The following is a 26,543-nucleotide window of genomic DNA, read 5'->3' as shown; positions in this document are numbered from 1 at the left end:
AACCTGATATCCAAAATGCTTTTTTCCCTCCTGTGTATCCATAACCAGGAATATTCCGCTAGCTGCATGTCAACCAGATAAGAGGTATTTTAGATTTTGTAATGACTCGCACTTGTGTAAACTCATACAGTTTGCCTGCAAATTCAAATTCAATGATAAAAGGTCTCATCAAAAAATTGAGACAGACTAGAATGTTTGGTTAAGATTTAACATCTTTCTAACTAATTATAACCCAGTGTCAATATACGCTCTAATGTCTGCGGGAAGAAAAAGGACATAAATGATACAGTTCCATTGTCCCAGGTCTTCTGTAAACAATTAGCGGTGAGGTGGATGTCTGAGGCGAGGGCGAGAGAATTGATAAACCTATTCCAAAGGGCTTGAAAAGTTGAAGTGAATTCTAAATGTAGATTAGCAGCAAATGATGACAGCCAAGCCAGCATTACCTCAGTTGATTAATTTGTAAGGATACTACTGGTCAATGATTTTAACCAACAGCTATGCATAGTAGAATCCTAATGGGATCTGTCTGTTAAGATTACATAAAGTAGAGCATTTGATTTATTTCATAGCTTTCCAACGCTCCACTTTAACTTCATACAAATAATGCATTAGTCACACTGGATAAAATGGCGTATTGAATAAAGTTGTGATTTTGTCTGCTTCTTATAATCTGATTTTATAAAGGATTAAATCTGTTTTAGTAGTTTATTCATATCATAAAAGAGATTGTCGGCTGAATGAAATCTTTACATCTGCCACTTTCTATCTCATTAGAAAAGACAGTAACATAAAGTTCCTCATTTCCTTCCAGTCTGTTTTATCCCCTAGTGGGTCTGAGTGTGTATATCTTTTGTACATGTTTGTATATTATAATGTCAGCATGTTTTCAAAGTTGTGGTTAAGACTGCGTCACAGCTTTCAGTTTAGGGGGGCAACACCAGGGGTTATAAATGTTGTGACAAAAAAAATAGTACCCAGACGAGAACAAATGGGGAGGGGGGAAAGGGGTGACTGTCAAAACTCTGAAAATGATGATTTTTAGTGGCGTGGTCACATACATGTGCACTGCCTGATTCAGCAAGGTATTTAAGTACACGCAGTACTTTACTGTGAGCATGCCTACGTCGGGGGACACAAGTACACGCCTAATGATAAGTGCTTGTTGACTTTGGGCCAACCGAAGAGGACATAAAGGTTGGGGATTCCTGTGTGAGCTTAAATGTGAATCGTCAGTTGTGATCAAACTGTCCAACTGTCGTTCATCTGTCACGGTGCTAGTGTTTTTTTAAAACATTCTTCTAACTTAAGTGCATTGGTTCTTGGTTTTGTTAAACTAAATATTGAATGCAAAATAATAAATTCAGGCATTTTTTTAACCTGCTTTGCCAAAATGTCAGCTTACTGTGAGTACGTTTTGTTCATTTTGTTTAAGTGTGTGTCATTAACAGGATGCTGCTGTTACTACTGAGTGTTGTTTTCATGTAGACCTTTGAAGTGAGAGCAGATTATCTTTTCATGGATGTTTTCTTTATATTTAAGGTACTTGCCTTTTTTATTTAATCCTATTAAGTGGTTAGGACCAGATTGGGTTCTTCAGAACACAAGGTTCTCTTGGTTTCTGGCGCTGAGAAGAGAAGTAGTATCCAGCTATTTGAGTTGCCTTTTTAGTCAGAAACACAGATTCTGAATATCTCAGTTCTCCCTTCTGAGGACTTCCTGAGGATGAAACTTCTTCATTCACATTTTCATTTGTTGATGCATGTTGCAGTTTTACTGGCTCTGGCATTTCAGTCTTCGCTCCTTTTCCCACCTACTTTGGATCAGCAGGAGTGTTTTGATGTTGAACGTGTGCAAGACCAGCCTCTTCCGTGGGGCAACGAGCCACTTACAAGTTCTGGGTGCAGAGGCTGGGGTTGCAGCCTCCCAGGCGGGCAGGGAAGTTTGTGCTGGGCTGTGCCTGGCATTGCGGCAGGATGAGGACAGCATCACACCCTTTTGGTGACCAGCACAGGGTAGGGCCCATGTCTGATCCCAGGGAGGCTTCATCAACAAGGCTCTAAAAGTCACATGCGGTTCATCAGCCCACTTCATTTGAGGAGGGCTGATAACAGGAGGTAGCTCTCTGCTTCCAGCTGCCTGTTTGCTGAGACATGGGTGTGCTCCCAGAGGGGCCAGGCAGTCCCAGCTGAGTCATTTTTTGCTTAAATTTTGTTCATTACTGAAATTGAGGGGGGAGGAAAAAAAAGCTTTCCTTGTCATGAAAGTGGTTTTGGTCATGAGTACATTGGTGTGACACAAAATGCTCCTAGAAAGGACCGAAATGTTTGCTGAGGTGGAGGTACATCCTTGGTTGTTGGTTTTGGGGCCAAATGTAAGGAGTAGGAATGGGTTTGCTTGCTGTTACCACATGAACAGTGCTCTCTTTCTCAGCTAAATTCAAGTATCCTTTGTAGCAGGTTAACCTACGTGCAACAAACTGCTCCAACATCCCTGGCCCTGCTTTAAAAACGGGTGGTTGAAAAGAAGCGGGCGCAGCTCCAGCGTGCAGCATCGCGTGGCTCCGGTGGTGCTGGGTACGCAGGAACACCAGGGCCCCAGAGCCTCCCCTGCAGCCCTGCTGTGGAGGTGTCAGCCTGGAGCAGCCATCTATCACGACTATGGGAAGATGCCCCAGCCTGGCATCTTGCCTGTGGGCAGCTGGTTAAAGATGGAAGCATTTGTCAGTCCCTGCATGTGCAGCAGCGTAAGTTCAGGGGCAGAAAGCACGTGCTAGTGACATACGGTTCCAGGTGCTGCTCAGGAAGGTGAGCTGGTGCTGGAGCCACAGCTCTGTAACACGCTGCAGACCAGGGTACCCTTGCTGTGGGCAGCTAACAAATTATCCTCTTTAGCCCGGTGAGATGGTTGTAGCAGTAAGATGCAGCACCAGTATTTAAATACGAAAGAGCAGTGCCACACTGTTTTCTGTGAGCGGTCCTGTCTCTATCTCTGAATAAACAGACAGCAGCCTTTTACGGGAGATTTTTGTTGTATTTTATTTGGCAGCTGTTTGTCTTAATAGGAATTCTTCAATAGTATTTATTGTATTTTGTGCTGGTAGGGGGCAGAGCCAAAGCAGAATCTGAGCAGTTTTACTTGCTTTACTCATTATGAACAATAAGAAAATATTGCTGTATTAATTACTGTTGTGCTTTATTGGCAAAAATAAAGAGATCCTATAATATGAAATTGCTAATATAAGAAAGGCTTTGATTTTCTCATTAGCACAGGATATTTTGCATCTGTTCTGGTTCACGAGTGCATTGTCGGTGCTTAAATAATAATAATGACTCAGTAATGAATAAGAATAACAACAACAAATAGGCATGTGAGTGTGCAGGCAGTCAGGCACCCTCCGGTGTTTATCAGTAGGTTGGTTTTGGAGGTCTTGCAAAATGAGCTGTTCCCATATGCCCATTCAGATTTCCTTAGATCATTGCACAGCCCTCAGATTCATTTCTCTGCTGGCATGGCTGGGTTATATACAAGTACTTTTTTCATTGTATGTCAGGAGTAAAGTGGTAAAGTTCTCACTTGAAATGGAAAATGTGTATTTCTTCCACTTAAAAACATGTAAGTCTCCTTTTTTCCTCTCTTCTATTTTTTTTCCTTGCTCTCTCTCTTTCTCTCGTGGTGTGTGAATAAAGTCTTAAGTATCTCATTGTTTTGAATTCAAGGAAGAATCAGAGCTCTGGATTACTCTGCCAGTCTTTCAAGTATGCTCTTAAAATGTAGCCTGAAAATACCCTCACTATAATTCAACCTGGTTTGTTGCAAATTTTCCCTGTTTCTGTAGTTTCTACTACAAAAACAGATAACTTAAACTACTGTTAGCAGTCTGTCTTGAATGTTGAAAAGCCTAGGAATCTAAAATTCTGATTTGACTCTCGGTTTCTAACAGCATCTCTAACATCACTTTAAAGTCACCTTCCTGGATAATATGCTCTGTAGTAGAAGTCATGGATTTCATTTTTTCCCAGCTCTTACCTAATTCTGGATAGTTAACAACAGTGATAAGCGAAGGACAGCAGAATGCTCCCTTTATTGTTGAAGCAGTGGTTAATTTCATCAAAGGTGCTTAACTTGTAGCCTTTAGTCTCAAAATAAGTTTGACTTATGATTTGGTTTAATGACTCTGAGTTTGAGAGAAGGAAAATGCTAGTTCAAATTGGGGAACAAAATCAGCAAATATGCTATGAGTTGTTATATATATATATATATATACACACATGTGTATATATATTTTTTTAACACTTCTGCATTGTAAATTACACCCCAATGACTTTACAGCTCAAGAGAGTAATGAAAAAGTGTTTGTATAAGCAATTACCTGAAATTTGACAGTTCTGGTCAAAATACTTAGTTGTATGCTGACAGGCTAGAGGGCATCTTCTGTGTGAAGAGTTTAAATTGTATCTGCTGTTTAACTCCATTAAAAGACTAACTTAAAAAACAAAACAAAACACAGCAACCAAACAAAAAGAAGAAAAACCACCACCAACAACAAAAAAAGCAACCCCAAAGTGCCCTTATTGATTGGTTGCTCCGAGTAGCACTTGCTTTAAGAACTCAGCATTTGCTAATGCGCACATGCACAATAACTATGTAGGGCAAAGGCAAGCAAAAGAGGATTTCTTTTTCCTTATTGATTAAAAATTATTTTTTGGTCCAACAGCCCTTACCTATAACAGCATGTACTTTACAACACACGCGTGGTTTAAATAAAGCAACTCCAAGGAAGGGAAACCAACCAAATAAAAAACGCCACCATCCTTCCCCTTCAAGTAAAACAGTTTAGCCCTGGATAAGCCAAACGAAATTGGCAAAGCGAGTAGTTTATCAGCACAAGACCCGTAAAGTACTTAGAGTGATCTGTGCATGGAAGCTACCCTAAGTCTGCTTCTTGTCACAGCAATTTGTCTGGCTTAAGGGCAAAGTAAGTGGGTCTCCTTGGCAGTACAAGTAGATCACCAGGTAAGATCAGATAGGAGTCTCTAGTGGTAACAACAGAACTACAACAAAGCTCTTCTTTTGACGCTATTTCTGCTGCTGTTGCTGCTGTTAATAAGTGTGCTAATTATCATGAACCTGATAAGGCTTATATTAATTGACTGAACTAAATGTAAATTCTGGTTAAATAGAGAATGGTTTAATAGACTTGACAGGTGCTGGTTTACGTAGCTGCTCTGTTCAGAGTAAAGGCGTGCTTTAAGACAAAATAATCATCTAAATTTTAACCCTTTGATTTTGGGGGAACTCAAAATGTTCGCATTTATAAGAGTTTAAGGTATTCACAATATCTTCTGCCCTTCTCCTCTGTCCTGTGATACTTTATGCAAGGCTAACTAGTTCTTACAGCTTTTGTAGTGCAACATAATCCCTGCGTAGTCATTTGTCACATACTTGCATGGCACAGAGTAGTATGGCCTAACCCGTTTAGTCTCCAGGTGCTGTTAAAGTAGTAAATGTTGGATAATAAATAGCAGCAACAAGCAATCTGATGGCTACTGACTAGATCAGGAGTTCTAGTTAGCACTTTGGGCTTTTGTGTAGATAATCTCTGCATCACTTCACACATTTGCAAAATGGCTACTGTAATATACTTTTAACTTTAGAGGTATTTTAGGGCATGCCTAAAGATTTGTCAAGGTACATAGAGGTCTTCTTGAAATATTTTTCTTATGCCTGTACAAATTAATACCAAAGTGTTCCTTCTTTGCCTGGATGCTGCTTTTCCTGAGTTCCAGGAAGCATTTAAATGTGCAGTATTGTAAGCGTAGACATGGAAACAGACATGGAAAAACCAAACATGGTACCTCTGGTGGTAAATGTCACATTCTTTGGAAATGGTGGAATATTTATAGTATGTTTTATATATTCCATAATTAGGCATTGCTATTAGTGCACACGACCTCTTCATTCTAATTGTCAGGAGAGCTGTCACGCCGTAACACATGCTGCAGCACGCTGCAGGAGCAATCAGCTTTTGTCAGACGTCAGCCACGTTTTTATTACTTTTTAATATGTTTTAATTCTTTTCTCCCTCCTTCCTCCCATAAACGTAATGTTCATGTGTAAGGCTGGAAAACCTCTGTGCTCTGCCTATCAACAGGCCTTGGCACACTGAGTTTCTTGCCCTGGGCCCCGGTCAGAAAGAAAGGGGCATCTCAGTTGCTGCTGTTTCTGCTCTTGGTGCCCACAGTAAGCTGAGGGGCTCTTGCTAGTGACTCGCCTTTGTATTCGTTTCCGCTGTGGGATTCTCTGCCTCAAAAAAACCTCCCAAAACCACCTTCCCCAAGCCAATAAAAGGCAAGCCTGTTGTGAGTCTCATGCGAAGTTTCAGGACTCTCAGTAATCTGGTGGTAAATGAGGCAGGAGCGATACCCCAAAGCCATTTTTGGTGCACGTGGGACAAAAATAGCCCCGTGCTTTGTGCCCCACGCGTGCCACCTGCTCCAGTGAGAAGAGGAAGCCTTAGCTGCCTGTAACGGACATGAAACTGGCTGCGTTGCACTGATACGTACAGGTGCAAATAAAGCCCTGTTTTAAAATACGTGAGGTAATAAACTGTCTGTTGAGAAAATAGAAAGGACTGATTTGCAGGGTGAGGGTGGCTGTTTCTCTGGGTGCTCCCTTTTCTGTCAATGCATGGTAATTACCAGATGTCACACTTTATTTTGGATTACAAGATCATCTCATGCTTTTACTACAGGCAGTGCTTTATTGAAGCTATCCTGCATTATGTCTACAAAGTTTAAAAAAAAAAAAAATTTCAATTACTTCCTGCCTGAGGAGCATGCTGCAGGGCTTTTTTATTTTTTTATTTTTTAGTTTTGTATTCGCTAATTTACTGTTTGTTCTAGAGCAGCAGTGAGTGGGAGTTAAACTTTAAGTGCACATTTGGCTCTTTAAAAAGACATTTAGTGTACAATTACTGCTGTTTACCATCTTATAATTGTTGTGTGTTTAGGCTTAGTCAGGCTTAGGAAGATGGGTATCTGTAATCTTTGAGGGCTACAACTCCCTGTCCTAGTTTTTACAAAAGAGAAAGTAGTTATAGATATTGAGATAGATACAGAGATAACACGACACTTTGTGCTGTAATGTTTTAGCGATCAGTGTAAAATAAACACAAGAGGAGGTTGTGGTAAACGATGCCATATGTGGCTGCAGTCTCAGTCAGTGATATTCAAAGTGATGCTCAAATCAGATCTGGGAGTCAAGACCACTATTCATGGAGTCCAAGACTTGCCATCCTGTTGTTACACAGCAGCACAGTTTGCAAAACACTGAGTTTAATAAGGGCTTGTATTTACATTTGTACATGATGTCTACAGCAAAAATGTAAATCAAGTCCTGTGGGTTGATTTTACTTTGAACTTGGGTGGAAAAAAGTTGTGTGAAAACAAAATGCAATAAATGTGTAACTGAAAATACTGTAGTAATTGAAGGGTGGGAGAGAGGTAGTTAAAAGTCATAATTAGCTTTTTTTTTTTTTTTTTTTTAAAAAAAAAAAAGGTATCTTTTAATTCAGTTTTATGATCCACTGTAATTGGAAGGCATAGGTCTATTGTATTTCTTTAAACAGGGGAATATTATTGGATTTCAGGTCCATCATCTGAAAGTTTTCACTTAAAAGCCTAATGAATCCTTGCAGTTGTATTTGTAAGAAACCTTTGTGGATTACAGGCAGACATCCTACAGAAACAAAACTATTTGAGGGCTATTTTATAACTGAAAGCTTTTGAGAAAATGTTCCTATCATTCAAAAAAGATCTGGAGCTATGAGTATGTATTGTGAATGTCATATTAAATTTCATACTGAGAATGCAAAGGACGACTAATCCTTCCCTTCTTGGTAGAAGTACTGCTCTTTGACTTCCTTCACTGTGTTTTATTTTTAATGTAATTTTAATGAAAAGATGGATCTAGTGTTCCAAAGTGGTTGCTCCTTCTAATGTCTCTGAGACAGAAAGTATGTTTTTTGTTGTTCTTTCATTTTTGAATAATAAATATATATTTTTCCATAAAAAAATAAATCTTGTGTTTAGTCTTACTAGTTGAAATCCATGGCACAATCTTTGGGCTTTATCTGTAGCCTTTTAAAATCAGCTGATGTTTTTAATGGACTGTGGTAGTCTGTGGATTGAGACTGCAGAGCTTGAGTACGCTGGTGTTACAAAAGTGGAATATGGGGAGGGAGGTGGTGAAGGATCAAATCCACCCTCCCATTTAAAAGGTGGAGATAAAGCCTGATATAATACCCCACCTGTCCTTGATAAGGCTGCTCTGTCTGTGTAAAAGCTGTTCCTCCTCACCGTGGTGAACTTCACCCACTGACATTAAATCCTCTCTCATAAGTGATTGGTGTACAAGCCTACTCTGTGATTTCAAGGCATGTCAAGGGATTTAGCTGTACAAGCTTTTTCTTGTATTTGAAATGCAATTTTTTGATAGTAATAGGAAGCATGGATCAAAATATGTGATTTATCCATTTTTTGTACCCATAAAATCTTGTGAACAAACTAGTTAATATAGTTAATTGGTTCAGCCCAATAACTAATGGGGAAAAAAGCCACCCACAAAACAGAAATCCTAAAGCCTATCTACTTCAAAAAAAAAAAAAAAAAAAAAGTTTTGATTTCATATGAATCCCAATCTTCTAAAAGACTAAACTTTTATGTGGAAAAATAAATTTTAGCTAAGGTGTAAAATTTCAGCAATTTTATGCCAGTAGTGGTGGAAATTTTTTAATTTACAAAAGCGGTCATTTTTGCCAATGGAGGAGAAAAATTGTTTTGCTTGAAGAAATAAATCTGAGTCTCTCTTAATAAACACTAACATTGCTGTGTTTTTTATATGTATGCGCTTTTGTAAAAGGTTCTTTTTAGTGCAATACACATTTGGTTAAATCGTGCAATACCTTAATGCCTTTCATGCTAGTGCATCCCAAGGCACTTTACAATCTGTAAAGTTAACATTAGAAATGCAGCACATAAAATTCCCTAAGACAATCCTTTTTAAAATGCTGAATAAAACATCTAAACTGTTAAGTTTGGATTAAATAGCCCAGCAGTTGGTGCTTTTTTTCCTTTTGTGGAAAATGTTTGAAACAAATGACTGAAATGAATAAAAGCTCTGTAAATAATATGACTTCAAATGATATTCATGAAGGCCAAATTCTGCCATTCTGCAGGAGGAAGTCTAGACATGTACAAAGTTCAGCCCTGTTAATTAAGAGGGAGCAATGCGCTGCAGTGAGTCAGAGCAATTTTATAATCCAAATGCTGCTAAAAGGGACTCTTGTCAACCTCCAAATCTTATTTGTTTTATAATCACTGGGTAAGGAGACTTGCTGGCTGAGGAGATACGTGTCTTTCTCTTTCGGGTTTGAATGCGGTCCAGCCCGGTAGTGACCAAAAGCCGTTGCCATCTGATAACTGTTTGTCAGACTATGCAAAATAATTGTAGTCTCCAAACAGTTCCCAGTGTCAACGTCACAAAAACCACCCCCATGCTTGGCGCTAATTATCGCCCGTGCTGGCAGCCCCAGCGAGGAGGCCAAGGTTTGACTGTTATTTCCCCTTTCAGTGCTTGCAGTGGTCCTGCTGAGAGTGTGTGCGTCTGGGTTGTGGTTAAACGGTGTGTGCTCTGTTCTCTGCAGGGCTGCCAGCCTGGCATCTCTTATACGTACTGATTTTTATCATTAAGAAAACAAGATCCTTCATCGTCTTCTCACTCCACCTTTAGATCTGCTGAGAGCAGAGTTTTTACATTGATGCATTTTTTTACATTGATGCAATTTTAAAAGAAAAAAAAAAAAGCCCAAACAAACATGAAACCTAACAGAACAGCAGAACAAAACAAAAGCAGAGTCAGGTATGAATTTGTTGAGGCCAGAGAAAATTTGTGCTTTTAATTTTTTTTCCAAATTAAATAAAATGTAAGCTGAAAATAAAAACAAGAAAACCAGCCAGCTGATAGCAGTAGAATACATAAGAGGAAAAAAGCACACACCAAAAAAAAAAAAAAAAAAAAAGAAACAGGATTATGCAGCCTCAGAAAGAGCCAACAGATGTTCAGGGCGGGTTAGAAAAACAACATGATCAACGGTATGAAAGCTGCAACAGATCTAAACAAAACCCCAAAATAGATGCAATTCTAGAATAAGCCTGAAAAAGAGAAAAATCATTATAAGATTTCCTCAGCACAGACACTGGTCTCTGATAAAACAAGATAGAAACTTCTCAAAAAGGAAATTTATACCAAGGTGGGCTCACAACTTTGTTGGTAGAGGCTTTTCCTGCACATCTGCTGGTGGGGGAACTGGGAACAGGGTGAAAGTATGTACTCTGTCCCTCACCCAGGATAGGTGCCTGAAGTACGAGCTAATTGTTCCCCGTAACAGAGTGGCGCTTGCTTAGGAACCAGGAACGTAGCCGTATCACTTAAAATTAGTTTTTTTCATTTCACTGGACAGTCAAGCTGGCCACCAGGCCTCGCAGCCCGTGCAGCAGTGGGAGCCACCCTTCCCACCCTGGCTGCAGCACTGCGCCTCCCCATGAAATGGAGGAAGGTGGGCACAGCCAGGCCGCTGTGTGCTGCTGCTCCTTGCCGTGGCTGGTGGCTGCCGTGCCGAGGCTAGGTTTGGGGTCACTGTCTGACTTAGTGCCCCCCTCCTGAGCACCAGAGAGATGGCTCATTGGGGCAGACCCAAGGGCAGGACATTTTGGCAGGGTTTGGGTTATTCTGGCACCGGTCTTACTCTCTGATGTCCATAACAGCTCTCCTTCCAACACTGGAGACAGGAGAGAGCCCTGTGTGATGTATCTTATGGCTTTTTCCAAAGCCTTTTCCCTCCTGTTTCATATTGTCACTCACTTTAAGTGCCACTTAGTGGACAGATGCTTCCACCTGTGTGAGGACAAGGCCTGAGGTGGTGCAGAGCCCATTGCCAAAGAGGCAACACCTCACCTCAGCAGACGTCGGGGTGCAACCCCAGCACCTGACAGAGCCTCGCTGGTGAGGGGCCAGGGCAGCCTCAGGCCCACACCACCACAAGGAGCAAGCCAGGAGCAAATGTGGAGACCTTTGTGTGTAAAAATCTCCTTTTGTTAAGGTGTTGTCTGCTCCCTACCCCAAAGTGGGCCTGCACCCACCATGCCTCTTACGTGTGACTAAAAGGTGCCATTTTGCAAAGATGCCCAGTCAGCCAGGTATATACTGATTTGGCTACATTAATATAAATTTTAATAAAGTAAAATATCACTCTTATTTTTGTCAGTTGCTGGAGAAATGCCAGAGTGAAATCTTGATTTAGCATCAGGGGAGGGGCACAGTGCCCAGACTGGTGCCTGCTGTCAGCTTTCTGTGAGAGGCTGGCTGCTGGTGTGCTTGGGCTCGAACCTGCCTTCCCTGGCCTCCAGGACAGCCTCTGAAAATGCTAATTAATGAATCTACATTGATTTGTATAAGTTATGCAAATTGAGTAATAACTGTGTGCCACTGTGGTTTCGTTGGGTCTCATGCTGTACTTAAAGCTTCGTGTTGGAGTGACATGGATTTTATTCACTAAAATAAATTGTTTTGCTGTGGAGTGCTTGGAAAGCAACCAATGGCGGTAATTGGTTGTAGGTGACACTATGGTGCACTCTGTTAAGATTTATTTAACAATGTACTCTTTGTTAGAGTAATCCAGAGGTAAGGTCAGTGAGCTTGATTCTCTGCCGTTGGTGGCTCAGACCAGCAGTACTTGGGCTGCTTTGCTTTAGGGGGGTGCTTGTGGAGACATTAAAACAATCGTGTACCCTATTAAAAATATTGTCTTTCATCAGGAAACTGTAAAAATAGCACTGAATTATACAGAATCAGGACCATATTCAGTAGCTGCAGCATCTTGTTTTGCAACCCTGTAGCGCTGCTGGCTCCCCCCTCCTGTCCAGCACCTTCCTGCAGCACGCTGAGTGGAGCGGCGCTCTTGACATATGTTTCGAGAAGGAATCCAGCTCTAGTTTTTCAGATGAAAAGGTTAAAGACTTTGACACAAGATAATTATAAAAGGAAAATGAATCTTTTCTTGGATCAAAAATTATTGTGTAAAAGAGTGTGTAAATTATGGCGTGCAAGTTAAGTAATGGCTTTTATACTGAAATCTGGAATTACTATGATGAAGGAGATGGTGTCAAACTGTGGTAATTTATTTCATTTTGGTTTCTCAGATCTGCAATGAATTTAGGAAATTCAAATTTATAGTGAGTGGGTCTTTGTAAGACTTTCTCTAAGAGAATGAGGATACTTTATGGAACTTCCATTGGGGTCAGATTCATACCATTACTCTAGTGAGAACTTCCAGTTAAAAACTTTCCACAAATGATTCGTTCCACCGGCTTCTGTAAATGGATTTTTCAAACTCGTTAAATGTTACTTCCATTTTCTCATTTAGCTTGCATCACTGCTCTTCAGTATTTGAACAGGGAAATAGCGATAAGTATAATGCAGGATTTCGCTAATAAATCATAAAACCTTCCGAGCACTGTTTACCTTTTTTGCTTTTTTTTTTTTTTTTTTTTTTTGTGTGTGTGTGTAGTAAGGTTTTGAAGTTGGTGCGTTTCTTTCCAAACCAGGCATAATAGTACTCTACAAAAATTATGAAGTCTGATTTTAAGTTTCTTCAGAAATGAAGTTCTTTAAGAACAACTGTATTTTGGGGAACTTAAGTCAGATTAACTACAATGGCTCAATTTTATTCCCAGTAGAGTATGGGTATGAATTGGTCATAAGCATAATTCACCTTTGAGTCCCAGCACTTCACACAGAAAAGTATTGTTGATGCTGCAGAGCATATAGTCTAGCTTGCAGTAAATCAAAACCTAGGGTGTAGAGTCTTTCTCTGTGTGTTTAAAGAAAGAAATGAGCGGGCTATATATCTGCTGTATCTAAACTGTGCTCTTTTGTAAACAGGACGGCTATTTTTGAACCTCCAGCAGGATGTTTCTGGTGAAGGGATAATACAGATGGATCCTTGCATGCACACAAGCTCACGCACACGTTTATCACTCGGTGAAGGGACTATGCGTATCATTCATTTAACTGGCAATTCTTTTGTGGTGTCAGTATCATTTCCTAGCAAAATTGGCTAAAGGAATTGTTTCAAACACAAAAGATGTTCTGAACTGGCCTAATTGCTTGCTCAACAGCCAATAACTTTGGGGATTGTTTTCTATTTGAATTCTAGATACAAATTGGGATATCTTTCCATTTGTTTAAAAAAGATCAAGCCAATAGGAGAAAAAAGGATCTTTACCCATTTTCACTGAGCAGTGAGGTTTGAATATACAGCTTGCAATTGAAACTATTTTTTTCCAAAGCCTTTGAGGGCTGTTTCTCAGTCTAGTGTAAACAATTTATTGTTGAAGTCCTAGAATATTTGCATTTTAATTAAAGTCAATTTTAATTAAATACAAAACTTTAATCAGAAAAGCAGAGTTTAGGCAGATAATGTACTTGCATGCTAAGCAAGCTTACTCTGACGGGACCTGTAGTCTGTAAAACTGCTTGGTTAAAACAGGAAGGTAGTAAATGCATCTTTCTTGCCTAACTTACCTACAAATAGTAATCTCCCTCCTGCCTCTTCTACCTTGCAATAAGATATTCTTCCTACAGGCAGCTAAGTGAATGAGGGGGTGATGCAGAAATCTTAAAGGTGCAGTGAGCAGGAAAAAGTTAACTTTGAACTCTTAAGCATGCCTATAGCAAATGTTAAAAGTATGGTTGTATTCTTAAATGTTCTGTTTCAGTTATGTGTTTAAAGTTACATCTAAAAACAAACAAACAAACAAAGGCAATACTTTGGCCAATTGGTGTCAAATAAAGGTCACATCTGGATATTCCTGTGCTTGGTGTTGCTATAATGCTGATGTGGCAGCTACGTCTTGAGTCACAAACCAGTAGTTTTGGCCTGTTTGTAGATGAAGTTTCTGTGCCCAGTCAGAGAATTAATCAGTGCCCTAGGGGGCACATGTGTAATAGAAAGCTGGGGTCTGAATAGAAAGTGATGTCTTTAAGCAAATTCTGAGGTCTAACAGACAAATGTATTTGTGGAGCTTTTCCACATTTGTTTTGAGGGGAGTTTGTTTAGACCAAGATTGTGAACTGGGATGTTGAGAGTAACACCTTCCACAGAGAGCTGTGAGCTGGTCTTCTGAGAAATACATTGGTAGCCCAACTACGTCAGGTTTTGATTCTTGATTGTGCCATGAGTTTATTTTTATTTGTATGGTTTTAGAATCCTGAGGGTAGACAAGAAGTAGGAGATCTTTTGTGCTTCTTCCATCTGTCTGTTGTAAAATAACATCTAAGAACTAAAATGATTAACAGTCATAATATGAAAAGAGGATATTTCATGTTTACCCATAGCTGCATACTTTGAAAGCAGTACTTCTCATTAAGGCCTCATCACTGCTTAACTGCTCATAAAAACTCAGAATGCAGGTGTCACTCAAGATCTGTTTAAGGCTGGGACTTCAGCTGTGATTTAGTACAATATCGACATCATGTTTTAAATCAAAAGGGATATATAGCACGCATACAAAAATATTTTATCTTAGGCCTGAAGTTACTTGCAGTAATGGCAAAGCAGTTAATATATTACCTTTGCTAACAGGAAAAGTGCTGCATATAAATATTTTTAGTCAATAATGTATTTTAAAAAAGGTTTCTCAGTGGGATCAGATTTATGTTGTCAGAAGAATTTATTCAGCTGACAAGCGCAGACGCCCGGCACTTCATGTATTCTAAGATTTACAAAAGCAGTTTCTTCCTGGACGTCAGTTGGATGTGGTTATGGTAGGGTTATGCGGAGAGAACCAGGGAATCAGTCCAGGAAATCTTCTCTGCAAAATCCTGCCTTAGATTGGTATGATCCAGGAAACCTCTGCCTCTACATGTTCGTAGCAGCTTTTGGTAGCGCTAGATGCTTGGGTCAGGAAAGGGCAGAACACAGGAGTCAGGATCTGCGCCGTGGATCTGAGAACACAATTTTGCCTGAAGCATTTGAGATTTTCCTTATATATTAAACGGGCCATTCCCCATGCCCCCCAGTACCTGTGTGCTGCTGCCAGCTGCAGTTTAGCTGGGTAGAAGTTGGAGCTTGCTCCTTTGGTATCCACTGATAAAAAGTACAGGATAATATTACGTGTGCATTACATTTTGCCAAGTGTGCATGTTTCAACCACTATTGTTAGAGCCTGCACGTTGTTTGTTGTATGAAATATGTATATAATGAGAGAAATATACTTAAACAAATTTCACATTGCAAAGGGTAGCCAAACTGTATAATGAGAAAAAAGAATAGTGCTGCTTAAACTCAATTTAAAATTAATGATAAAAAATAATTGAAATTGAACTTCTTTGTAAATTAAAAACCTTTAAAGTATTTGAAAAGTCAGATTTCCCTTTTGCTTCTGGAGTTCTGAGGTCAGTTTGTGAACTTGTTGCATCAGTCTTCATACCTTTTGCTGGAGCTGTATTCGGTTACACTGAATCTGTTCCAAAAATTTTAATTGGTTCAATGGAATCTCTTCTCCCAAGACAGAGGTAGCTAAAGCCAAGGAGGTTTTTAGCTGCTTAATTAGCCGGGTTTGTGAAATGATTTGGTATCTGGGATGTCAGGAGGAACTTGACATGTCTGTGCTGACTTTGAGGTAATCCGTCAATTTTATCAAATAAAGAGCTCTGTTATTATTATTTTTTTTCATCAATAGATGTAAAGTAAGGATATCTTTTCCCTTTCATTTTCTGTCCATTCTGAGTAACTATAGTTACCTTATTAGCATAAAATTTGCAATACAGTTAAATAGCAATACATGATTATACCTGATGATACACTTCATTTTTAAAAGAAAAAGAATCTAATACCAGGATTCTGTATTGATTGTGCTGCTAATTCTGCCTCATAGCACAGACTGGCAGAAGGCAGGTAGCTGAATTGTATTTAACGATTTTATTGTGATGTGACTAAGATGGATGTGACATGGTCCTCTATTATTCGTTTGAGAGTGTGGACACTAATGAAGCCATTAGCTGAGCTAAGGCAAGTGAAGAAAATAGGGAAATTACCATTATTCTGAAGCCATTAAGTTGTAATCTGCCACTTTCTCTCCTTACTCAAAAAGGCATCTTCTTTTTAAGGCCTCCCTGACTGTCCTTTAAAGATTCATTAATTCATTAACTTTCCAAAGGAGACGGAGGAAACACAATTGAAATTTTAATCAGCTTGGCGTGTCATATTATTAACATTTTGAGTGTATCTGTATTCACTGTTGCACCACATCAGGTTAAGGTTAAATAAACTACATTACAGCAAATAATGTTCTGTTTCATACTGTAAAACATAAAATGTTGAAGGCAGAAATTGGTTTCATGGTTAAATTAAATTACGATATAGAGCTCATATTATATATTCTGTTATTCAAATGTATGTTCTTTGGAGGAAATGCAATACTACATCCGTGTTACTAGCATTAATATTTTCAAAATACCCATGATAAGACTACGCTGTGTGAAAAGATATAGAAAGCACTACAAAATTTCTAAATCTCTGCTTTTACTTTATGCCCACTCACGATCAATGCTTTTATGTTATCTTTTGTAAAGTGACTGACTTCTTTTAATGTCTGTCTCCTAATGGGTCATTTGGACATTATGTACAATTACAGCTGCAAAATTTTCTTTGTTATTACTTTCATTTAGATACTACGGAATGCTATTTTTATCTATCTCTACTTTCTTACATAAATATTTCCTTTCACCTCGGTTGTACTGCATCCTGGAGTACAGCTAGCAGCTTTTGGCCTTTGGAATCAATTGAGATACAGCTGTGACAAAATGGATGAATGCTCTTTCTAAACAATTAAAATACCCCCAGTGTACAGAGGGGGGACCTCAAACGTGTGCGAGAACACTGTATGATTCCAGGTAACGAACAGGAACTTTTTTTTTTTTTTTTTTTTTTTTTTTTTTCTTTTCTTTTTTGGGGGGGAGGCCTGTTTTCGGCTAAGATCTGTTTTGTTAATGCCTCAGTTAAAAGAAGCTCTGGCTTCAGACCCTTTCTGTTTTAAGGATTTGTTTGAAATCCTTTGAAACTGTTTCAGGGATAGGGCTTTCGCATGCACAAGGGTACAGTGGAAAAAAAATTTATAGGCACGACAAATAGAGGGGGGCACTGGCCTGCAGGTTGGAGGTGCAAGATAGGGAATGGAGATGTGAATAGGATAAATGAGGGCTGAATGTGCTGTGGTTTATGTAAACTTAAAGTTCCTCTCCAGGTTCATCAGATTTCTTTCTCTACTTCCTATAATTTTCTGTTTGGAAATGCCTTCCATTTGATTCGGGACTGTTCTGCCCTTGTGCTGTTTCACAGAACTTTTAAGCAGCTGTATAACAAAGCCTGCATAGCTTGATGTTAGTATTTATGCTAGGCAGGCAAGCCTGGTATAAATCTGAGGTGTTTTTCTCTTCTTTTTTTTCCTGGCTGTGATAGTGTCAGTTTGATATATCACCTTTCATGTTGTGTTTGTACTTGAGGTCAGGAAACTTCTGAGTTGTGCGTATCATCAGCATTGTAAATACAAAGTAGCCTTTGGCACCTTAGTGTGGTGCCTTGCAGTGGATTTGTCAAAACAAAACAAAATCCCCTCTTTTGTTTTCCCCTGGAGTCAATTACACTCAGGATGAAGCAGTTAGTGACACCAAGGATAGTAGTTGAAGCATTACAGGTTAACCTGCTTATCAGAAGTGCTGGCATCAGTATTTTCTAGTATCACTGGCTGGCTTAACCGATCCATTGAGAACTTCTGCTTTCAGCGTGACTTGCAAAACTCACTACAATTTCTTTGCAGATTTTGAGCTTCCAAAAATGCTCACCTAAATGAACCTATTCCTAATACCTAATTGAACACCATTGTTGCGTGCATTGTATGTATTTGTCTAGGTCACCATCCATAGACAAGTCCAAAATGTGTGCTAGGAAGGAAGGGTTCTGGCTATAGGAGACTCACATATAGCTGTACATGTATGGGTATACACAGCCTTTGCAGGTGCTGGTTTTGTTTATGAATATATGCTCCCACAGGAGATACATAAATGCACTACATAGTCATATATGCATGCTATATCTCATGTATATTACCATGTGTGTACAGTACACTCATCTGTTCTTGAGATGTTTCTTTGTAGCATCACACAGGGTGATGTTGTAGTTGCAGCTGCTTTCCCTGCACATTTGGAAAATGAGTGGGTGAGTGGTGTGTTTTCTGAGGTTCAGTACAGCTGTGGAGTATTAATTTAACAGCAATTGGTCCTACACAGTTTGAATTTCAAAATCCTCTTTCCTGTGCCTAAGTATATGTAACTTTATAATATAGAATAATCTAAGTAGACCTATTTCTATACAAAGCTTTTGCCATTGTGCAGGAAAAGCTTGTTTTGACTCCTTTCTCATATAGGTCAGCTCATTAATTTTGTCGCAGCTGCAATGGCATAGTAAATGTGGCTCAGGTGTTCCTGTACTGCTGTTGCATGTCAGATACAAGCTGGCTTTTGTAAGTAGTTTCAGTATGTAGGATTAGATTTTAGCCATGTTGTGGAAAGAAAAAGGAATTCAAAATCCAGGGGAGAAAAATAACTGCATGCCTCAGGAGCAGCAGAATGTAAACACGTATTGCCTGTTTCGATCATGCCATCAGTAGCTGTTCATTACACGTTGCTTTGGGATGGGGCTTTCCCATCTGTCTGCTGACAAATAATGTTTGGGTCCCAGTCACATCCACTGTGTTGCTCTTCAGCTGAACAGAGCTTTCTTCCCATCTCCTTTCGCTGGCTGGAGATCAGCATAATATATTTGACTGAGTACAGTAAAAGGTCCAGACATCCTGGCCAAAACCCAAAATATGCTCTGCGCTTAATACTGCCTCAAATTTCTTATAAATGCTCTGTGATTATTCCAGTCACAAATAACATAGGGAGGCTAGGAGATAGGCTCGATGTCATATGGTTATGAGTTCTTTTGTAAATAAAGCCGATCCTCAGGAGTGAGCATGAGTAATGGTTGATTCTGAAAAATGAGGACTAGGATTGTGTTTTGAAGCAGGGTAAAAAAAAAAAAAAAAAAAGTATGTTGTAATTTATTTATTTACCTCCATTACTCTGCACTTCTCCAAGCGCTGAAACATAACCAGAACATAAGAACTTATTGCAGATCTGCAAAGGCTTGTACAGTGGGGACTCCTCTTAGTTATTGCTATCAGCAGCAATGGATGTAATAAACATAAACCTCTCATGACAATCTCATTCATCCCTCAGTCTGTGACTTCCCTGGTGGCCCAGAAAATAGTGGCTCTTTGCAGCAGGCCTGAAAGGTTATCAGCAAACTCTAGGTCTGCAGCCTTGAGGGAAAGGTCAGGTTTCAGTGTCTCATATTTTTCATGGAAAATACTCCGTCATCAGGACCTTCCCAATCTTTTTATTTTATTTTATTATATTTTTGGAGGAGCTCAGGTCGTAATTGTTGCTGTCTTCCATATGATGATTAGGAAACTTCCTAGTAGGTGAGATCCAAGCTAGCAGGAGTGCCAGGAGCTAAGCCCAACATCTGAAGTCCCACCTGAAAGTTAGCCAGCAGCCCATGCACACTTGGAGCACCAGTGGCACCTGTGAAGTGGGGCTACAGAAACAGGCAGCGTACACCAGTAACCTTATTTTGAGGTGAAAAAGACAAAGCAAAGCACAGCTAAAACCTCAGAATCCTAGTTGCAACTTTCAGGAGTCTAAGATCCTTATGAAAACTCAGACCCAACTTGCCTTCAAGAAGTGCCTCCTCAGTGACCTCACCCTTCCTGACTCTGCTTCAACATCCCTCCATAAAAGAGATGTTCTGGGATTTGGTTTTGTTCACCCCGCTTCCCGAGCCCCCATTAAGTGTGTGTAGGCAGGGATCCCACTGCTGGGAGGTGGGTCGCCTGGCTGTATTGAACTTACAAAGTGTGCTCCTCCTGAGCTTGGTTTGAGAAAGAAATAGATGTGAATAAACAATGTGTATGATTCAATTCTCCCTCTCGTGGTCAGAGGAGGTCCTTCTCGCAACCTTCAAGAACAGACATATCAGATGTTTCTGCTTGCTGGATGTAACCCGTGTCTTTTGGAAAATTCCCATGTTTGTAGCACAACCAGGATTTAGTGGGGAAGTTACTGATAGTTCCTGAAATACACGTATTGACTTTTTGCCACGCTGTGAGTGGACAGATTGAGGATTTGAACCGAACTGCGACATTCTGCGGAACTGTCGTAACCTTACTTATACACGCCTCCCCTAAGTGTGTCTAATTTGTCTCTGTTTAGGTGTTACAGTACTTCAGAAACATAGCTCTGTTTGTCATCCTTCGGGCACTCCTGTTGACTCCAGTGATATGGTGTAAGCTGTGTTGCTTTTAAAGATGCCGCAGTGCTGTTGACTGTGATAGCAGCACTCCTCTAAATAAGAAGAGTAGGATTTGCCTCTCTGTCTCTTATAAATCCTCCTGTTTGGTAAGAAAAGTCGTGAGGATTTTGTTCGGTGATATTTAAGTCTCCCCACAAGCAAAAAAAAAAAAAAAAAAAAAAGTGCAGAAATGTGCAGGATTAAGCATTTCAAAATCAATTTTTAATTATTGTTTAATTGATTTCAGATATAAAAAGGAAACAAAAACAGAAGAAAAATTTCAGAGATACTCTTTACATAGGGCTTAACGGCCATTTTCTGTCAAAGTGGTTACTAGAGCAGTACCAAAATTCTCTCACGGATAAAACCCCTGTAAAGCAATATGTCTTTTGTTTGCTTTTATCACTGAGGAGCAGAAGTTTTACTTTATTAGTTTTTTTTCTGTTCTATTTTACGAATGTTTTCTGTTGCATGAATCATTTTTAGTTGAAGTGCTGCTAACACATAACCATGAGAAATTTCATCCACTGGCATGAGAAAATAATTGCCACTGTTTTAAAAACTCCTGTTAAATTCTGAAGCAATAAGTTTAATTGCTTATTATGTATTTCTAAGTAGTTAGTTTCCTCTAAGAATTGCGTAAAGATTTTCCTCACACAGATCTTGACTCAAAGATTGTCCTTTAGCTAGAAAATATTGATTTGCTTTTGTTTAGCCCCTGTGGAGAGCACCTTATCTCTAAGACTGGGTTTTGTTACGATGAGAGTTGACAGAATTCAGATTTAGTCAGGTGAAGTCTGTCATGGTCAGTAAAAGCATTAAAGAATCACAGTAATAAAATAGATTAATCTCATGATTTTTTTATTATTATTTTTGTTAATCAGAGACAGATTTTAATGATGCAAAGATTTGGGGGAGTTCAGGGTTATTGAAGTAATTCATGCTAATTGTCTCATCTGCTTCGTATGTCATTTGTCTTGTATGAATATCAATGCCTACATGTTTTTAATCACAAATAATTAACACCCAAACAATTAATAATGACAGATGGATTCTGAATTGACAAGAACTTGAAAAGATGTTTAAATATATTCATGATTGCTAAGACGAAAGATAAATATCACATTCCATTTGAAATTATTTTATCAGAAAAAATAGACGAACTACATATGAGCCATCATGCATCCTTTGCCGTGCCTGTCAGTCTTGTTAATTTATTAGCGTGTACGTTGCGGTGGGTCAGGGGTCAGCTGTTTGCGTTGCAGTTTGGGCATCGTGCAAGCTTCATAAAAGGGTCCTAGCCACAGATGGGCAGCCCAGCCTGTTCCAGTGAAGTGCAGCGGCTGCGTAGCTGATGTAAGCAGAGAGATAGGTGCCTTTGAAGAGTGATTCAGCAGCTCTCGGTGCTGACTAATCACTAGATTTAGCCACTAGCAAATGTAAGCTCCACAGTGATGTCTGAGCTCCTGCCTTTTAGGGCTGGCATAAGGCTCTGACTCAGGGTTGTATCTGCCCACTAATGATCTGGTGCCTACAGCCCTCTTCTGATGCGAGATGTCTGAGCCCATCATGTTTCCTTAAAAGTAGCAAAACCCTCAACAAAATGTTTCTGCCTTCATGGTACTTTGTGGCTTTTCTGTTATAACCTGGGGACAGAAAGAGCACGACTTCGGGGCCCCTGGTGCCCTGAGGGGGCAGAGCCTGCACCCTTGCCTGGGAAAGGTATCCTGGAGAAACTGGACCCCATGCACCTGCCTGAAGATGAGCTACGATGCTTCCGAAAATGCAGCAGCCACAGCACCAGAAGTAAGTCTGATCCTGTAGCCTTGTGCCCTGGGATTCGCCTGAAGGGGGTTGGGTCTTTGGGCTGGAGGTGCTTGTGTTTTCTAGCAGATGGGTATTGGATAAAATGGCAGGATTACTTCTTCTAGTCTCAGCTGAGAGACGAGAGGTGCTGTTGTAACATGGGGGTGTGTGCGCTGCCCGTGAGGCTCAGCAGGACCTGTGACCGTGGTTCCACACCACGATGGGGTGCTTCGTATCTGAAGTGTTAGTTGCTTGCCTGTGTCATTTGTTGCCTTGTGATTTCAGCAGATCTTTTATACTGCTGAGGAAAAGACATTGAAAATGTGAAGGTAGGTTAAGTAGATGTGGAGGCAGCAGCTGAAAACCTGTCTCTGGCTCCTAAAGCTTGCTGCATGCATCTGTGCTGTCAGGCATGCTCGTGACGTGGGTGTGTTGAGGGTTACCTGGGTATGGTTAGCAGTGGGCTATGGTCAGCCACACAATTTGACTGTCTTGTCTCAGAGCTGAAGTCTTTTTTCAGCCAACAGAGGACAGTGCACCCTTGGTAACCCCTTTTCTGAACATTTCAGGACATTGGCCTTGGATATTCTTAGTCAGCAGCTTTCTGGAGATGTCTGTAATTTGAAGAATTGCCCCACCAAGTGACCCGGGGGACTCCACAGGTGTGTTCTGTGGATGTTGTTTCAGTTGAGTTTCCATGCCACAGGTACACCTGCGGGCTGTAACGGGGCTGGTCCAGTCCTGTAGTGACAGCCTGATGTGCTGCTGCTGCCCAGCGCGGACGCAGCAGTGGTAGTTGTCAGTGGTGTTTTTATGAGTGGTCAGCTGAGCCAGAAGTAGGTTGGATTTCCGAAAGTCAGAATTGGAGAAGTTGCAAAAGACAAAGGGAATAATGAGCCTTGGGTGTTCTCTAAACAGCCATAAAACACCCTCAGCCTGGACACTGTAAATTGTAGGCGTGGTTTGTCATTCACTTAAAATCTGACACGTGCAAGCTGCCAGGACAAGTGCTGTCTTCCTCTCCGGCCCTCCCCCAGCTCTGCGTTTGTCCCGTCTGCCTTGTGCTGATGCTGGCCTTTAGGATGTCATGTTGTGAATCAGATTAAGCAAGTGATCCTGTTGAAAGGTGCCTTTTTTTTTTTTTTTTTTTTTTTTTTTTTTTTTTTTTTTTTCCTGTTGTATGTGTGAGAGAGAAAGGGGCATGGAGGAAGGGAATTACTTTGCAGCTACATTAAGTTCCTGGTCTATTTGCCTGCGCAGTTGCATGAATGCCGCTACCTACACAAGGAGGGGAGCAAAATTACTGCTAATTTCAAATGTTTGTGGACCACCATCTTTAGATAGGAAATAATAATCTTAGTACTTCAGATTTTTAATACTGATTTAAGGATAATCTTAATACTTCTTTGCTCTAGGTTTTGACACACTAGTGGCTAGGGCCATATGTCTGTGATCACACATTATTCACTCTTAAAATGTAGAGTAGTCATCAGGCATGTTTTGTGGCTTCTCTGAGTCTATATGTGTATGTATGTGCGTTGTTGCATTCTTTGTTTGCTAGATAAAATATATTTATTAGTGGGAAAACATAACTTGACTTTGCACCACAGTAGCCTTAGCGTGAATGATTGTGCTACATCTGCTTGATGTCTTCTAAGCACGTTCTTCTAAAGTTGTTTTATCTAATTCTCAGAGTTGCAACTCTGTTTTCAAAGGGCAAAGATGGTGAATGAGCAGTGGTCTGTGCTGGCCCAGTGACCCCGGCTTCTAAACTCACCATTGACTTTTATTGTGTATTTTTTTTATCATTTTGCCGTACATAAATTTTTCCAGCACTCCACTGAAGATTCTAACGCTTTTACAAAGTGATTTACATTAATATAGTGTAGCAATTACATGTTAATATTACTATTATAGAAATTCCGGCGTAGAATTCAGATTGCTCTTTAATCACAGACCTGTATATCAAAAGTAAAGAATGAGTAATTCTGGTATATATGTTTAAACTCTGTAAACATAATCATAGTAGTTTGGTCATAAAATTCCCAAGGCAGACTATTGCTTCAAATATAGCTTATGTTGAAGTAAAGGGAATATATTCTGGGTAAATGTCTATTTATTATAAATTAGCAGCTTCACATAGATACAGTGAAATACTTAAATTCATTTTGTTCCTATATTTTCTTAGTTTATTAGGGCAGTCCTACTTCAATGGATGTGAATGGCAGTAGGGAAAATCTTAAATGTGAATAAACAGGTTTCAAGACAGGATGTTTTTTTCTTCCCTTGTAGTACTTCAAAGTATTAATTCACAAAGTACTTAATAACTTTATAAATGCAGTTAGGGTTGTATGTGTGAGATTCTACTGCTTTCCTTTTTTAAGCCTTTTACGCAGAATTCACACAGTTTACGTGTATCTCTTTGCATAAATACCAATAATGCTTTAATTTATGGGTGTTTGCTGTTGGGCTTTGTTTAAACGAGTTCCATCCAAAAGGAATCAGAGCCTTCTATTCTTGCAGAAATGAATAAACCACATGAGGTGAATTTTCATACAACCCATTTCCAACCTGGAGTTTTCAGGGTATAATTTAGATATTGCATTGGTGGTTTATGACCATATAAAGTGTAGGTGTGTAGGTAGGAGGTTAGATAGATGTACTTGTAAATGGCTAGAAGCAAGGAGGCTGAGTACGGTCTCCAGCAGTGCGTATTTCAGCTCACAGTTTCACATCTCTATCCTAAGGCATTAGATGTTACTAATTCTCCAAAAGCCAAAGATTTGTTTTACAGAAGAAAATTCTGATTTGATTAAGATATTGCTTTGAGACCTAATGTTCCTTTAGCAAATCATGCTACGACTGGAAATGCCCATGATTGGAAATAAACTGCATGTTATCTGAGAAAGAGAGAAAGTGCCTCATGATTTGGAATGATCCTGCAGAAGCAGCGTTTAGTGTAATGACAGTACACTTAGATTAATTATAGCGCTGCTTGCAGGCGCCACTATACGCTTACTGTTGTGTCAGCACTTTTGCTGTTAACCCTGTGTTGCAAAAGTTTATAATTTGGCTCTAAAAATGAATAAATCTTCTGGTTTAAATTCAGCCTTTGTGGTGCACACACTGAATCAGCTCTTAGTTAGGGCCTGAATTTTATTTTCCTATTCTGAGCTGCTCAAAGTGTACAGCTGTAGAAATAATCATATCTGTTTAATATTGTGTGTGTTTTCTGCTCTGCCCACTTATTTGATGAAAAATTTAATTTCAGTGAATGCCTAGGCTGTACTGTGATCATTTCAGATGGTCTGAAATAAAGCACTGAGATATCTGACCTTTCAGATTGGAATGGTGTGAGTATAAAGCTACCATTTTTCTACTCTATACATGAGTTAAACTTAAATTTGGCTTAATAGGTATTTATACAATTAGCTGCAATGGCTCTGAAAGATTGTTAAATTCTGAAATAAGCCTCAACATGTCTTAAAAGGCTATTTACACAGAAAATTGGAAATACTTTAAGGAAGCTATTATAATTAGTCATGTAAACACTGCAGAGTGGTTTTTAAAATAAACATTCAAAATATACTGTAGTCATAGAAGTGACAGTGAAATTAAGTAACTTTTTGACTAAGTCATCAGAATGGTCTTTATCCTCATTTTACCACTGATGATACAGCCATAACTGCTGAGCCATTAAGCTTGCTTGTGCCTAGAACACCTTGTCCTGCAAATACAGGAATCTGTGCGGATTTCTCTAGCAGTTCCTTCTTCTTATTATCCTCTCTTCTTTCTAGTTTCCTCTCCTAGATTGTATTTTACTTTTTCTGAGTAGTGCTGGCAAGTGGCTCTTATCAGGAACAAATGATGCCATAAATCAGGGCTGAAATCAATGATGCTGTGGGGCTGTAATAGCGAGATGCGGTTATGTGGGCCCGAGTGTTTTACCTGCCTCTGAAGCCAAGAGCGAGGGCCCTGGCTATTGTTCCAACTGCTGGCTTCTCATTTACTGGCAAAGATATACATACAGCTGCTTTGTCTCAGTCTTAGAGTAGGGAGATCCATATTACGCTCCTGTTTTAATGTGATTCTTCTCATAATGCAAACAGTAAAAAAGGCAACCAAGGGGGCATTCATATTCAAGTCAGTGTTTTTGAGTAGATTTGCTTGGAAATACAGAAAACTCTTAATCCCTCCACCTTTAATACTACTAGAGTCAGAT

The 26,543-nt window shown here is 39.7% G+C and overlaps 1 protein-coding gene across 4 annotated transcripts in view; it reads left to right on the top strand.

The window, feature by feature from the left end:
• Window positions 1–26,543, top strand: part of AFF2 (AF4/FMR2 family member 2) — a 334,331-nt gene that overhangs the window by 11,157 nt on the left and 296,631 nt on the right. Inside the window, exon 1 of one of the 4 annotated variants that reach the window (XM_032196113.1) lies at window positions 22,252–22,321. The exons of the other annotated variants lie outside the window; for them this stretch is intronic. Within the exon in view, the coding sequence (XP_032052004.1) occupies window positions 22,287–22,321 (35 nt within the window). The 5' untranslated portion in view covers window positions 22,252–22,286. Of the gene's footprint in view, window positions 1–22,251; window positions 22,322–26,543 lie in introns of those variants that run through there. 4 annotated transcript variants of the gene reach the window in all.

This window comes from Aythya fuligula, chromosome 13 (assembly GCF_009819795.1).
Source record: "Aythya fuligula isolate bAytFul2 chromosome 13, bAytFul2.pri, whole genome shotgun sequence".
Classification (NCBI taxonomy): Eukaryota; Metazoa; Chordata; class Aves; order Anseriformes; family Anatidae; genus Aythya; species Aythya fuligula.
This window is presented reverse-complemented; position numbering and strand designations above follow the sequence as displayed.